The 11,749-nt window shown below is 70.4% G+C and overlaps 2 protein-coding genes across 5 annotated transcripts; one reads left to right on the top strand and one right to left on the bottom strand.

Moving 5' to 3' along the window:
• Positions 1–4,102: 4,102 nt before the first annotated feature.
• POLR2H (RNA polymerase II, I and III subunit H) lies at positions 4,103–6,120 on the top strand. Its single transcript, XM_067002421.1, has 5 exons — positions 4,103–4,274; positions 4,397–4,480; positions 5,156–5,249; positions 5,411–5,494; positions 5,594–6,120. Exons 1-5 carry the CDS (start codon positions 4,202–4,204, stop codon positions 5,709–5,711), a joined length of 453 nt encoding a protein of 150 aa, XP_066858522.1. The 5' UTR covers positions 4,103–4,201; the 3' UTR covers positions 5,712–6,120.
• A 133-nt stretch (positions 6,121–6,253) lies between these two features.
• THPO (thrombopoietin) lies at positions 6,254–11,749 on the bottom strand. Of its 4 annotated transcripts, none has more exons than XM_067002420.1 (6): positions 9,507–11,749; positions 7,754–8,889; positions 7,470–7,597; positions 7,291–7,377; positions 6,901–7,059; positions 6,254–6,798 (listed from the first exon to the last, which is right to left on the bottom strand). In XM_067002420.1, exons 2-6 carry the CDS (start codon positions 8,478–8,480, stop codon positions 6,598–6,600), a joined length of 1,302 nt encoding a protein of 433 aa, XP_066858521.1. In that variant the 5' UTR covers positions 8,481–8,889; positions 9,507–11,749; the 3' UTR covers positions 6,254–6,597. The 4 variants fall into 4 exon arrangements, with proteins under 4 accessions (XP_066858521.1, XP_066858520.1, XP_047915523.2 ...); XM_067002419.1 differs by having other exon boundaries at positions 9,519–11,749; XM_048059566.2 differs by having other exon boundaries at positions 8,441–8,889; positions 9,519–11,739.

Genomic DNA, 11,749 nt, shown 5'->3' with positions numbered 1-11,749 from the left:
TTTTTATTGTTTTCATTTTTATTACTATACCCCAAGCACCGTGGCTGGGCTCGCAGCACGCCCCGTGCCGCCTCTCGGCTCGGTGGCGGCCGTGGTATCACAGCCCGCATGGCACGGGAGGAGCGGGGACGCGGGGACACGAATTGGGGCACGGGCTGGGAAGGGAGGCGGCAGGGAAAGGGGGCACGGGGAACGGGAAGGGGATGGGAAGCGAAAGGGAAGGGGAAGCGCAGCTACGCCCGGAGGCCGCTGACGCTTGGCCAAAGCCCCAGCAGGAGGGGAGAGCCTGCGGGGACCGGGAGCCAGGGAGGCACCGCGGGGACGGGGACGGGGACGGGGATGGGGTCAGGGCTGGTGGGTGCTGTGGGGCCGGTGGGGAGGGATCGGGGCTGGCCGGCCGCTGCCGCTGCTTCTGCTTCCAATTTAGCTGATCCGTGCCCCGATCGCTGCGGCTCTCTAATCTGTTTGTCTTCCAAAGCCATTAAGCTAATTCGGAGCCCTCCAAAATCCCCCGGCTCTAATCCCACCCCGGCGCTCCGGCTCGGCCACTTTTGGGTCAGTGGGCCTTGGCTGGGGGGGGGGGGAGGTGGCAAAACTGGGGTATTTTGGGGAAGAAGGGACCCCCCCATGGCTGTGGGTGCAGCCCCAGCACCCCCAAGCCCCCACGGTGTCCCCGTCCCTGTGCCATCAGGGCGAGGGGACACTCGCGTCCCCTTGCCACCCACGGGGGAGCGGGGGACGGGGTCCGGCAGCCGCGGGCTGGCCGCTGATAAGGGACATCGCGGGGACAGGCCGGCGCGATGACAGCTGCGGGGAGATGGCCCTGTCCCCCAGCCGGCCCAGCCGGGCACCGGCAGAGGTGTCGTGGAAAAACCGACGTCAGCAGCGGCCCCAGGAATTCGGCCGCCCCGCACGGGGACGGGGACAGGGCCCCCAGGGCCCCGCAGACGTGCACGGGGAGCAGAGGCCTGCCAGCTCGTCACACCGGTGGCACCTCCCCATTGTGCCAGCCGGGGACAATGCTCGGGTTTAGTTCCCCAAAAGCTCTTTTTTTTTTTTTTTTTCCTTCCGTCGCCCATCCACGGCCTCAGCAGGGAGGGGAAGGGGCTAATCCCCACCTGGGGGGCTAATCCCCGCCTGGGGGCCCCTCACCCCGGATTATGCGGCGCTAAGGAGGGGATGTGGGAAGGGATGGGGGGTTGGAAGGAGTGGGGGCACCCCCGGCCCCATCCGTCCCCCACCAGGGACGGACAGAGGACGGGTGGTGACGGGGGATCTGTCACGACATGGTGACCCCCCCCCCCCAGCCTCCCTATTCTGCAGACCCTGGCATCCTGCCCCCCCTACCACCACCTCCATCATCTCCTCGTTACCTGCGTGGCTAATTGGGGGCCTGGTGACAGACAGGCTCATTAACAGCTTAATTTCGGCTCTGGCTCTTCCTGCCCAACCCCAGCCCTTGGGGGGGGGGACCCTCTGTAGGGCACGGGGACAGGGACCCTGGGGACATCACCGCCACAACCCCATGGGATCAGGCACACACACGCATGTGTGCGACACCACGGTGTTATAAATTACAGTAATTACAAAAAATATTAGTAATTTATAACACACGGCACACGGGGGGACCCCTGCCAGCCCCGGGGACGGGGACGGGGACGGTGCCACCCCGCTCCCCATGGAGCTGACGCCCGCCAGCCGCCCTCCCGGCCTCTCCCCGCGCTTGTTTGCTCCGTAACGGCGGCGTTTCGGCTCCTTTGTGCCCGCAGATAACAGCGCCCGCCGCCGCCGCCTCTGAAGCACCGGTGGGGAGCGGGGGCACCACCGCCACCCCGCACCCCGGGGCGGGCAGGGGTTTGGGGTCTGGGCAGCAATCCGGACCCCCTCCACCCAGCCACTTGGGACGCCGCGCTACGCTGACCCCACATCGGGGCGTCCCAGGTCCCCTCTTCATCCCCGTTTTGCCCCCATTTGGCACGCCCAGGCCCCCCTCCCCAGCACCCCCAAGCCGTGTCCCCGTCCCCAGCAGAGGTTTCCTACAAATCGGCCGTGTTCTGCCCCAAAACGCCGCCCCGCCGCACGGAGGCCTGGCCGCCCTTCAAAGGCGGCGGTGCGTGGTTTATCGGCAGATAACAGCCCAGCGGCCGGCGAGGAGGGGGCTGCACCCCCCCGGGGAGCCTGGCACCGTGGGCACCGGGGCTGCTGGCCCCCCCCCAAACCGGGGGGGACGTCCAGAGGGACCCCCAGCGGGCCCCACATGAGCACTGGGATGTTTTGGGGTGCCTCAAGGCGGGGGCGGAGGTGTCCCCACACACCCGGTGCGCCCGTCCCCACGTGTCGGGGGGGGGCGAGGGGCAGCCCCCCCGGGGATGGTTTGTGGGGGGGGGGGGTCCTCAGCACGGGGACCCCGTGGCCGGGGCGGAGGCGAGGGCTGGTCCCGTGGGGCACGGCGCCGGGTGGCGGGAGGCTTTGTTTGATCCCAGATAAGGCGGCGACGCCAAGCACCTGGCGGGCAACCGGGTGCTGCGCGGGGGGGGGCACCGAGGGTGCTGCCACCCCCCCCCCCCCCCGGCGCCACGGGTGCCCAGCCTCGGCTCCTTGTCCCCGAGTCCCCGTGTCCCCACGCGTCCCTCCGGCCACCCACGCTCCCTGGGGCACCCTGGGGACACTGGGGGGGTGGGGGGGGTGGGAAATTTGGGGAGGGGGCTCCGTGGGGGGGGCGGGGACAGCCCCCACGCGCTGTCCCCACGCACGACCCGCGGGGGGGCAGCCAGCCGGGACCCCACACCCCTCGTGTCCCCCAGCCCCCTAGCAGCGTGCCCACGCGTGACATCGCCCCCCGTAGGGCCGGGGGGGGTCCATGGGGGTCCGGGGCAGCGCTGCCCGGTGCCGTGCCCCCCCGTGCCCCCCCCGCTGGGGGCCCAGCTCCCCGTGCCCGTGGGCGGCGCCGCGCCCCACGCAGCTCCGCGCGGTGCCATCCGCGGACGCGCAGCGCCCCCTGCCGGCCCCCCCCCCCCCTCCCCGTGCCGTGTGCCCCCCCCCCCGCCCCCCGCCCCCCCCCGCAGACCCCCCCGGATCCTCACTACATCCCCCTGCAGCCCCCCCCCCCCCATTGCATTTCCCCCCCCAGCAGCCCCCCTCGGACCCCCCCTGGAACTCCCCCCTCCTTCTGCAGACTCCCTGCAGACCCCCCCATTGCAGCCCCCCCCCCCCATAGCCCCCCCAAGAACCCCCTCAGAGCCCCCCTGGAGCCCCCATTGCAGCCCCCCCTGCACCCCCCTTCTCTCTGCCCCCCTGGTCGCCCCCGCAGCCCCCCAGCAGCCTCCCTGCAGCCACCCCCCTCCTGTAGCCCCTCTGCATCACCCCCCCATTGGAGCCCCCCCCTTGCAGCCCCCCCATTGGAGCCCCCCCATTACAGCCCCCCTATTACAGCCCCCCCTTCAACCTCCCCCATTGCAGCCCCCCCATTTTAGCCCCCTGGAGCCCTCCCCCCCCAGTTTCAGCCCCCTCCTTTGCAACCCCCCCCCATTGCAGCTCCCTCATTACAGTCCCCCCTTGCACCTCCCCCTTGCACCCCCCCCTTGCACCCCTCCAAATTCAGCCCCCCTTTCAACCTCCCCCATTGTAACCCCTCCACTGCAGCCCCCCCATTGCAGCCCCCCTATTACAGCCCCCCTTCAACCTCCCCCATTGCAGCCCCCCCATTGCAGCTCCCCCCCTTGCAGCCCCCTCATTGTAGCCCCCTGAAGCCCCCCCCAATTCCAGCCCCCCCCTTACACCCCCCCATTGCACCCTCCCCATTACAGCCCCCCCTACAACCCCCCCATTGCAGCCCCCCCCATTTCAACCCCCCCCTTGCACCACCACCTTGCACCCCCCCAAATTCACCCCCCTCCCTTCAACCTCCCCCATCTCACCCCCCCCCCATTGCCCCCCCCTTCCCCTTGCCCCCCCCTTCCCCCCTTCCCATGCCCCCCCCCCGTCCCCCTCAGGACCCTCCGCGGGACGGGCGGGCACTAGGACCACACGCCCACCCTCCTCCCCCCCCCCCCCGTCCCCGCACCGCGCAGGCGCAGTGCTCACCCCGCCCACCCTGAAGCTACTTCCGCCCGGCTGTGGGCGGAAGCGGGGCGTGCGCCATCACCGCGCGCCGCGCCGGGTCCGGGACCGGGACGGGACCGAGAGCGGGGAGCGCGGCGCCATGGCCGGGATCCTGTTCGAGGACATCTTCGACGTGAAGGACATCGACCCCGAGGGCAAGAAGTTCGACCGCGGTGAGCCGCGCCCCGCCCCGGGAAGGGGAACCCCAACCCCCCGGGGGGCGGCTCCGGTACCGGGAGGGAGGGGGGCCGGGGGGGTACCGGGGGGGGCAGGGCTGACGGCGCCGTGCCCGCAGTGTCCCGGCTGCACTGCGAGAGCGAGTCCTTCAAGATGGACCTCATCCTGGACGTCAACATCCAGATCTACCCCGTGGACCTCGGTACGTGCGGGGGGCACCGGGGGGGGGGGGGTATGGGGGGGTGGGGGCGGCCCCGGGGTGTGCCAGGGGGGGGGTGTTGGGGGGGGGGGTTGGCTGCTGGGTGTCGTGTGGGGGCTGGGGGGGGCAACACTAAGTGGGGGCGGGGGGATCACGGTGAATGGGGGGGGTGCGGTAAATGGGGGGGGACAGTAAATGGGGAAGGGGAGGGCGCTATATGGGGGGGAGGGACACTATATGGGGGGGACCCTATATGGCAAGGGGGGGGGGGGTCACTAAACGGGGGGGGGGGAAGACCCTACAAGTGGGGGGGAGCACTATGTTGGGGAGGGGTGGACACTATGGGGGGGAATTACACTAAATGGGGTGAAGGCAGCCCCACCACGAACACCACGCCAAAAAACCTGGGCGCTGCAGGGCCTCCCGCCCCTGCCTGGAGCCCAGCCAACCCCCCCCGACTCCCCCCGCAGCCCCCTCGCTGCATTCCCTGAAAGCAGATTCCCACCAGCAGCGGTGCCCCCGTCCCTTCCCCAGCCGTGCTGGGCGTCCCCGGGGAGCAGGGAGAGGCGGGGGGACGCGGGCTGTGCCCCCCCCCCCTTTCCCCCTGCCCCTTGGATCACTGAGCGCAGGGCACTCGCCGCCGTCCCGGCCCTGCCCGCCCACCGCCTCTGCCCGCAGGTGACAAGTTCCGCCTGGTGATCGCCAGCACCCTGTACGAGGACGGCACGCTGGACGACGGCGAGTACAACCCCACGGACGACAGGCCTTCCAGGTACCGCGGGGGGGTTGTGCCGGCTGGGGTCCCTGCGGGGGACGAGGGAGGAGAGGGAGCTGCCTGCTCCCAGGGGTGTACCCCTAGGGGGATACGGGGAGGAGGGCGGCGCCTGGTTTGGGGTTTGGGTGCTGCTCTGACCTCCCCCCGTCCCGTTGCAGGGCGGACCAGTTTGAGTATGTGATGTACGGCAAGGTGTACCGGATTGAAGGCGATGAGACGTCCACGGAGGCGGCAACCCGCCTGTGAGTGCCCGGCGCCGCGGGGGGAGGCGGCGGGGCGTTGGGCTGCGGCTCCTCCGGGTTCCCTTCCCCGCTCTCATCTCTCCTCTCCTCCTGCCCCAGCTCCGCTTACGTGTCCTACGGGGGGCTGCTCATGCGGCTGCAGGGAGACGCGAATAACCTGCACGGCTTCGAGGTGGACTCGCGGGTTTACCTGCTGATGAAGAAGCTGGCCTTCTAGCAGAGGATGCGCCTCCGGCCGTTTCCCCAAGGACGTTCTGCCAGCGAGAAGATGGGAACCCCAGCGCCCCAAATCCTGCCCCGGTATCCGCGCTTCCTGTGCGGGTGCAGGAGGGGGCATTCCCCATCCTCACCTTGGTGTTTTTTTTTTTTTTATGCCTCCTGGGGGTCCCCTCCTGCACAGGGAGAGGTGCCTGATGCCGAGCAGAGGCCGTGCCGGGCGTGCTGCAGCCCTGCCTGCTGTCGGCCTCCTCTCACCTCCGTCTTCCTGCGCGTCCGAGGCGGGCTCAGCCCCGGCCGTGCTCAGGGACCTCAGCCACCTGGCTGCGTCGGGGCTGGCCTTCATTTTTTAAGGAGCCATCCCGAGATGGGCCTGGCTTGTTCTCGATTAAACCAGCGCGTGTTTTCTAGGTCTGGCTGAGTCGTGAGGCTGACGGGGAGCGGGTGCGCCCGCACAGGGACCCCGAGCGCTTCCCGAAGGGTGGCGATGGGCACTGGGATGGCCTCAGAGGGTGCCGTGCTGGTGGATCTCCCTCCTGCAGAGCTGCCGGCTGCCGCGGGAGGGAGCTGGGCACTGGGAGACACCGCAGCGCCTCCCCGGGCGCCTCTCACCGAGGCTGCGGGGAGCTCTGGGGGAGCAGGGGGCAGAGGAGGAGGCGCACAACCCTTTAGAAAAATAAGGTCTTTAATCGGAAGGTGTTCACAGTCTGGTGGGAGCGAGGCCCGTGCCCGGCGGGGCGCAGCCAGGGCTGGGTTTGACCCCTGGGGAGGGGCCACGTGGTAGCTGAAGGCTTGTGGAAAAGGAGCTGACCCTTTCCCCGGGGGCACGCTCCTGGGCACCCGGAGCACAGCTCAGCGTCCTGCAGGATTGCTCTGCCCCCCCCCGGTCAGTGCTGAGCCCCCCACGCAGCTTCAGGCCCGGCGGGGGGGTCCCTGCCGCCCCCCTGGCCTCGGTCGCACAAGTCCTTGGCCAGGTCGTGGAAGAAGAAGCGCAGCTTGCCCTGCAGCAGCCTTTGGTAGGCGAGGAAGATCACGGCCGTGTTGATCTCCTTGGAGCCCGGGGAGCAGCCCGGCTCCCAGGGCTCTTCCTGGGGGGCGAGAAGGGGGGAGGGGGGGGACAGAGGGGTCACAAACGGCACCATGCTCAGCCCGGTGCTGCCCCTGCCTGTGCCGGGGCGGGGAGCTCTCACCTCCCAGGTCTGCAGGAGCCGGAGGAAGAACTCGGCGTGGCGGTAGAGCTGCTTCAGCTGCCCGGCCCAGCACTCCTGGCTCTCCTGGCTCTGCGCCCCCTTCACGGCGCCCACCAGCAGCGCCAGGTCGCAGAGGATCTCGCGCTGCTTGGTCTCGTTCTGGGGAGCAGGCAGGGAGCGCGCTGACCCTGCTGGCACAGGGGCTGGGGGCCCCCCTTTTGTTCCTACGCCCGCTCTCTGTGTGGATGGGCCCTCGCCCTGATGCCCCCGCGTGCCGCCAGGTGCGCCCGCAAGCAGCCTCGTGCAGGGTTTTTTGGTGCCCTGTGCTTACCCTGGGGTCCTGCTCCAGTCCCACGGGCACCCCAGGACCATCCTCCCAGCCCTCCTCACCGATTTGGTTTTCCACTGCGTGATTTTGATGTCCACCGGGGGCAGCGCCACGGGGGAGCTGAGCGTAGACGGAGCTTGGCACTGGTTCTGTCAGGGCAGAGGAGATGCTGCGGTGAGGGGCTGGGAGCTGCGCCCAGCCCTGCCCGGCACCGGGTTTTTGGGGGGCGTCGGCTCCTCACCGCTTTCTTCTCCATGTCCTTGGCCTCCCCAATGTACTTCTGGATGAGCCTGGTGTCGCAGACCAGCCGCGCGGGGCTGGCACGGCCCTCTTTGACGTGCAGGAGGAAGGATGTGAGGAGGAGCAGTCCTGGGGGGAGAAGGGGGTAACCCGTGGGCTCCCGGCCCCCCCGAGCAGCCCTAGCTGCTGGTGCTGGCGTGGGCTGCCCCGTGGTGGGAGCTCTGGGGGTCCGAGGAGGTCATGGTGCTCTGCCCCACGGAGGGGGAGAGGGGCCCCGTGTCCCACCTCTGCCCAAGGGCTCGGTGCTGGCCGGGGAGAGCCAGGAGTTCCCAGCCGCGCGGGAGGAGGGGGGAGAATGTGACAAGTGGTGGTGCTGGCTTTTAGGCTCCGCTCCAGCCTGGGAAACAGGCAGGGAGCCGAGCCGCGTTCCCAGCACAGGCCCTCCTGTCGGGAGTTTGTGCCAGGAGCAGCTCCAGGCATCACGTGCGCTTCGGGGAATCCCTGCCTGCAGCCTCCGGCCGTGCGCGGCGGCTCCTCGCTGCTGCTGCAGCCAAAGGGCTCTCCTGCCACGCAGCCTCCCCAGTGCCGCCGGCACACCGCTGCCCCGGGCACCCCTCTCCCGGGTGGCCTCTGTGCCCCGTGCCGCGCCAGTGACCTCCAAAATCTGCTGTGCACCCACCTGCGGCCCTGCCTGCTGCCCACCTCGGCACTGCACCTGTCCCCAAAAGCCCTCGGTGTCACCGCAGCCCACTTGAGGCCAGACTCCGTGAGATGCCCGGGCGCTTTTGGTGACCAGGTCCAACCACACCAGCCCCCCCCCCCCCCCTCGCTGCGGTGTTTGCTTGCTGCCAACGGGTGACACGAGGGCCGTGCCCCTTTCCTGGGGTGCCCGTGCCGGGGTGTCCTGGGCCGCGTGGGCGCGGTGCCGCAGCGCTGCCCCTTCCCGCTCGCCCCCGCTCGCCGCGCACTCACTGTTCAGCTCCATGCTCGCCTGGGGGCTTCGGCCCTGCATCTTCCACCCTGGGGCCAGCGGCTGCTCCCCGGCTCCCGTCCCCCTTCCATGGAGGGCAGCTGTGGTGCGGGCTCCCCGCGAGCGGCCGGGACGGGGGGGGCCGGGCGCCGGGAGCACCCCTCGGGCGGCGCGGCACGGCACGGCTCTCCGGCCCGGCCGCCGTGCCGAGGCAGAGTGATTTCCTGTTGTGTCGCTGCTGACCTTCGAGTAAAAACGCTCCAGGGGCCCCGTGGACGGCTTCCTGCCTCCGGCCGTTTCCTCTCTTGGCTCTGGGACCGGGAAGGGCGTCCCCGGGCGCCCTCGGGGCTCCTCACCTGCCCCCTGCCCTGGGCCCGAGCGCACCGCGCTGGGATGGTGGCGCTGGGTGCCTCAGCTCTGCCCGTCCTGGGGATGAAGGCGGCCCTGGTACCTGCAGGAGAGATGGTGTCGGTGGCTCTCTTTGCCTGGTGGCCCAAGGGGCCATCAGCCCAGGTGGGTCCCGCTCCCTGCTGAAGCAGCCAGGCACCCAAAAACCCCTCACTGGGTGCGGGCCCCATCCCTGTGGCCATGGCCTGGTGGTGGGCTCCATCCCCCTGAGGGGCTGAGGGAGGTGGAGATCCCCGGCGGGGCTGCGGCACACGGGGACCCCTGCAAGCTGGGGAGGGTGATGGGGCACGGGGGCCTGGGGCTTGGCCCACAGGGGGATTTTCTGGGGAAGACAGGCACGCACACCCCTACGCCCACGTAACCACATGCACTCAAACATGCGCACTTCCCGTGGCACACATCAGGTTGCGCGCTCGTATCCCCCATGCAGACCGTGCTCACGCAGCCCCCCACATCCGCCCCCACCATTCAGGACCCCCTCCACCCCCCCCAACATCCTCCTTCTCCCCTCATCCGGCTCAGGGCAGCCTGCTCCCAGCCCCGCTCCGTGCGTTCCCACCCCTGTCCCCGCGGTTCCCGGCAGCGCCTGGCCGGGTGACAGCAGCCAGAGTAAACACCCCGGCCCCGCCGCCTGCCCCCTGCCCCTCTCGGCCTCCCCACCTGGCAGCCCACCTTTTGGTGGGGTCCCGATGGGCTCCGGCAGCCCCGCGGCTCCAGGGACGGCGCTGGCAGCGCGGCTCGGGCACGGCGGCCGGAGAGCGGAGCGGCGAGCAGCGGGGTCAAGCACCGCTGGGCTTCTCCCGCACGGCCGTGCCCCGTCTCTGCGGACGTGACGGGCTGCAAACGCGCCCTGCTGGCACGCTCGGCCCCTGGGCCAGCGCTGGCCACGATCCCGCTGCTGGTCCCGTACCAGTCCCTGGGGTACCCCGGTCCGCCATACCCCGGTCCCCGCCGTACCCCGGTCCCTGCCGTACCCCCATCCCCATCCCTCTCCGGGTACGAAGCCCTTCACGATGGCGTGCCGGAGAGCTGCAGTACCCCGGGGTCAGTCCTTGCCTTCATAATGAGCTAAACGAACCCGTCGGGGAGATTGCGTGGTGGCTGGTTCTGGGTGCAAACCTGCTAGTTTGGGGTACGGACACCGGGGCACCCCGAGGTGCCTAAAACCGTTCCTCTGCCCCCAAAATGCTTCTTTTCAGCCACGCCAGCAGCCGGTTCTTTGCTGCTGGAAGGGGCGCTGCTGGTGTTTGCTGCCCCTGCCCGGGGGATGCGGGGGGACCCCCAGGTGCTGGCGGGGGGGCTCCGGGCCGTGCAGCTGGCCGGATCCCAGCGCCGAGTTTCCCACCTCTCCTTACGGGGTGCAAAGTGCCGGCAATCCCGCCGTGGGGGGCAGCCGTTCGCACCCACTCCGCCAAGGTGCCAAGGGCGGCCGGAGGTGCCAGGTGGCCGGGGTGGGGGTCCCAGGTGGGTGGCGCAGCCGCTGTCCCCCCCCACCCCCAGGCCACCCAGGTGTGCCCGCTGGGCACCCGCAGGATGTCGGCACAAGGAAAGGGGGGGGGGGGGACATGGGAAGCAAACCTGGGCTTCCTGGGCAGGGAGGGGGGTCCGAGCCCCCTTTGAAGCCCCCATAAAAGAGCCCAGCATAAAGGGAGGAGAAAGTCAAAGGAACAAAGGGAGCGGCTAATCCCGGCGTGAGCAAACAGCCCCCGTTTGCTCAGGGCCCAGCTGGCCCCGGGGCCGGGGGGAGAGGGCCGGGGCCGCGGTGGGGACAGGGCTGGGGACACCGGGGGATCGGGGCGGGTGGCACTCTGCATGTGGGCAGGCCCTGCGCCCCCCCCCCCAGCCCAGGCAGCTCAGCCCCCTCGGGCCCCGTTTTACATTTGCAAATTGCCAATAAACATCCGTGGGCAAACAGAGCACCCCGTGCCCCCCGCCACGCTCCCACGGGAGCGCTTGTGGACGGTGGCGGTGCTGCAAAGGGCCCTCGGCAGGGATAACACAGCACGGGGGGTGCTGGCACGCTTTTTCCCCCCATTTCCCCGTGCCCACGGGCCCTGCCTGGCACCGCACAGGGGGTGCCCGGCGAGGGGGGGTGCCGGGACAAACCGGGCAGTGCCCCCCCCAAGCATCAGCGCTGCCGTGGGCACGCCCCGAGCCATCACCAACCCGGCCACGCTCGCCCCATCGGCGGCCACCGCTGCCCCCGTGCCCCATCCCGCTCCTTGCCCGGCTGTCCCCGGTGCTGGCTGGGGTCGGGGGGGGACACCAGGAGGGCACCTCGCCCCCCCGGCATCCGTCCCGCGGGGCGGCGAAGGGGTTAATGCCAGGCGGCCGAGCCGCAGGTGGGCGCAAGAATGAAATTCCTTCTCGCCGTCCTGCGAAGTCTGGGCACAAATATTTGCCTGCATGTCCGGTGGGGGGGGGGGGGGGCAGACCACCATCGCTCTGGGAGCGTGCTAATCCCCATGCCAAACAAGCCCCCCCCCCCCCGTGCCCCGCGTGCCCCCCGCAGGGGTCGCCCCGCGAGGCGTTTGGGCAGGGGGAATTTGCGGTGCGGGGGGCACGGGGGACGCCGGCACCTTTGGGTGCCCCCGCGGGCAGGGAGCTCGGTGCAGCTGCTGCGGGGTGCTGGCAGCGGGCGCGGTGCCCTGGGCACGGCACGGCCCCACGTGGGCTGGTGTTTTGGGGTGTCTCGGGGTGTTTTGGGGTGTCCCGGGGCTGCTGCCCGCCTCCTGGCCCCCGAGCCGTGCCTGCTGCCGCAGCCGGGATGGAGGCGAGGAGGGGCAGAGAGCCCCAGCCATCCCCGCCATGCCGGGAACACGCAGTCCATAATAAACTCCATGTGTTTGGAGACGAAAAGCAGCCGCTCCCCCCCCCCCCCCAACATCATGTCCCCCGGCTGC

Source organism: Anser cygnoides, chromosome 9 (genome assembly GCF_040182565.1).
Source record: "Anser cygnoides isolate HZ-2024a breed goose chromosome 9, Taihu_goose_T2T_genome, whole genome shotgun sequence".
NCBI lineage: Eukaryota > Metazoa > Chordata > Aves > Anseriformes > Anatidae > Anser > Anser cygnoides.
This window is presented reverse-complemented; position numbering and strand designations above follow the sequence as displayed.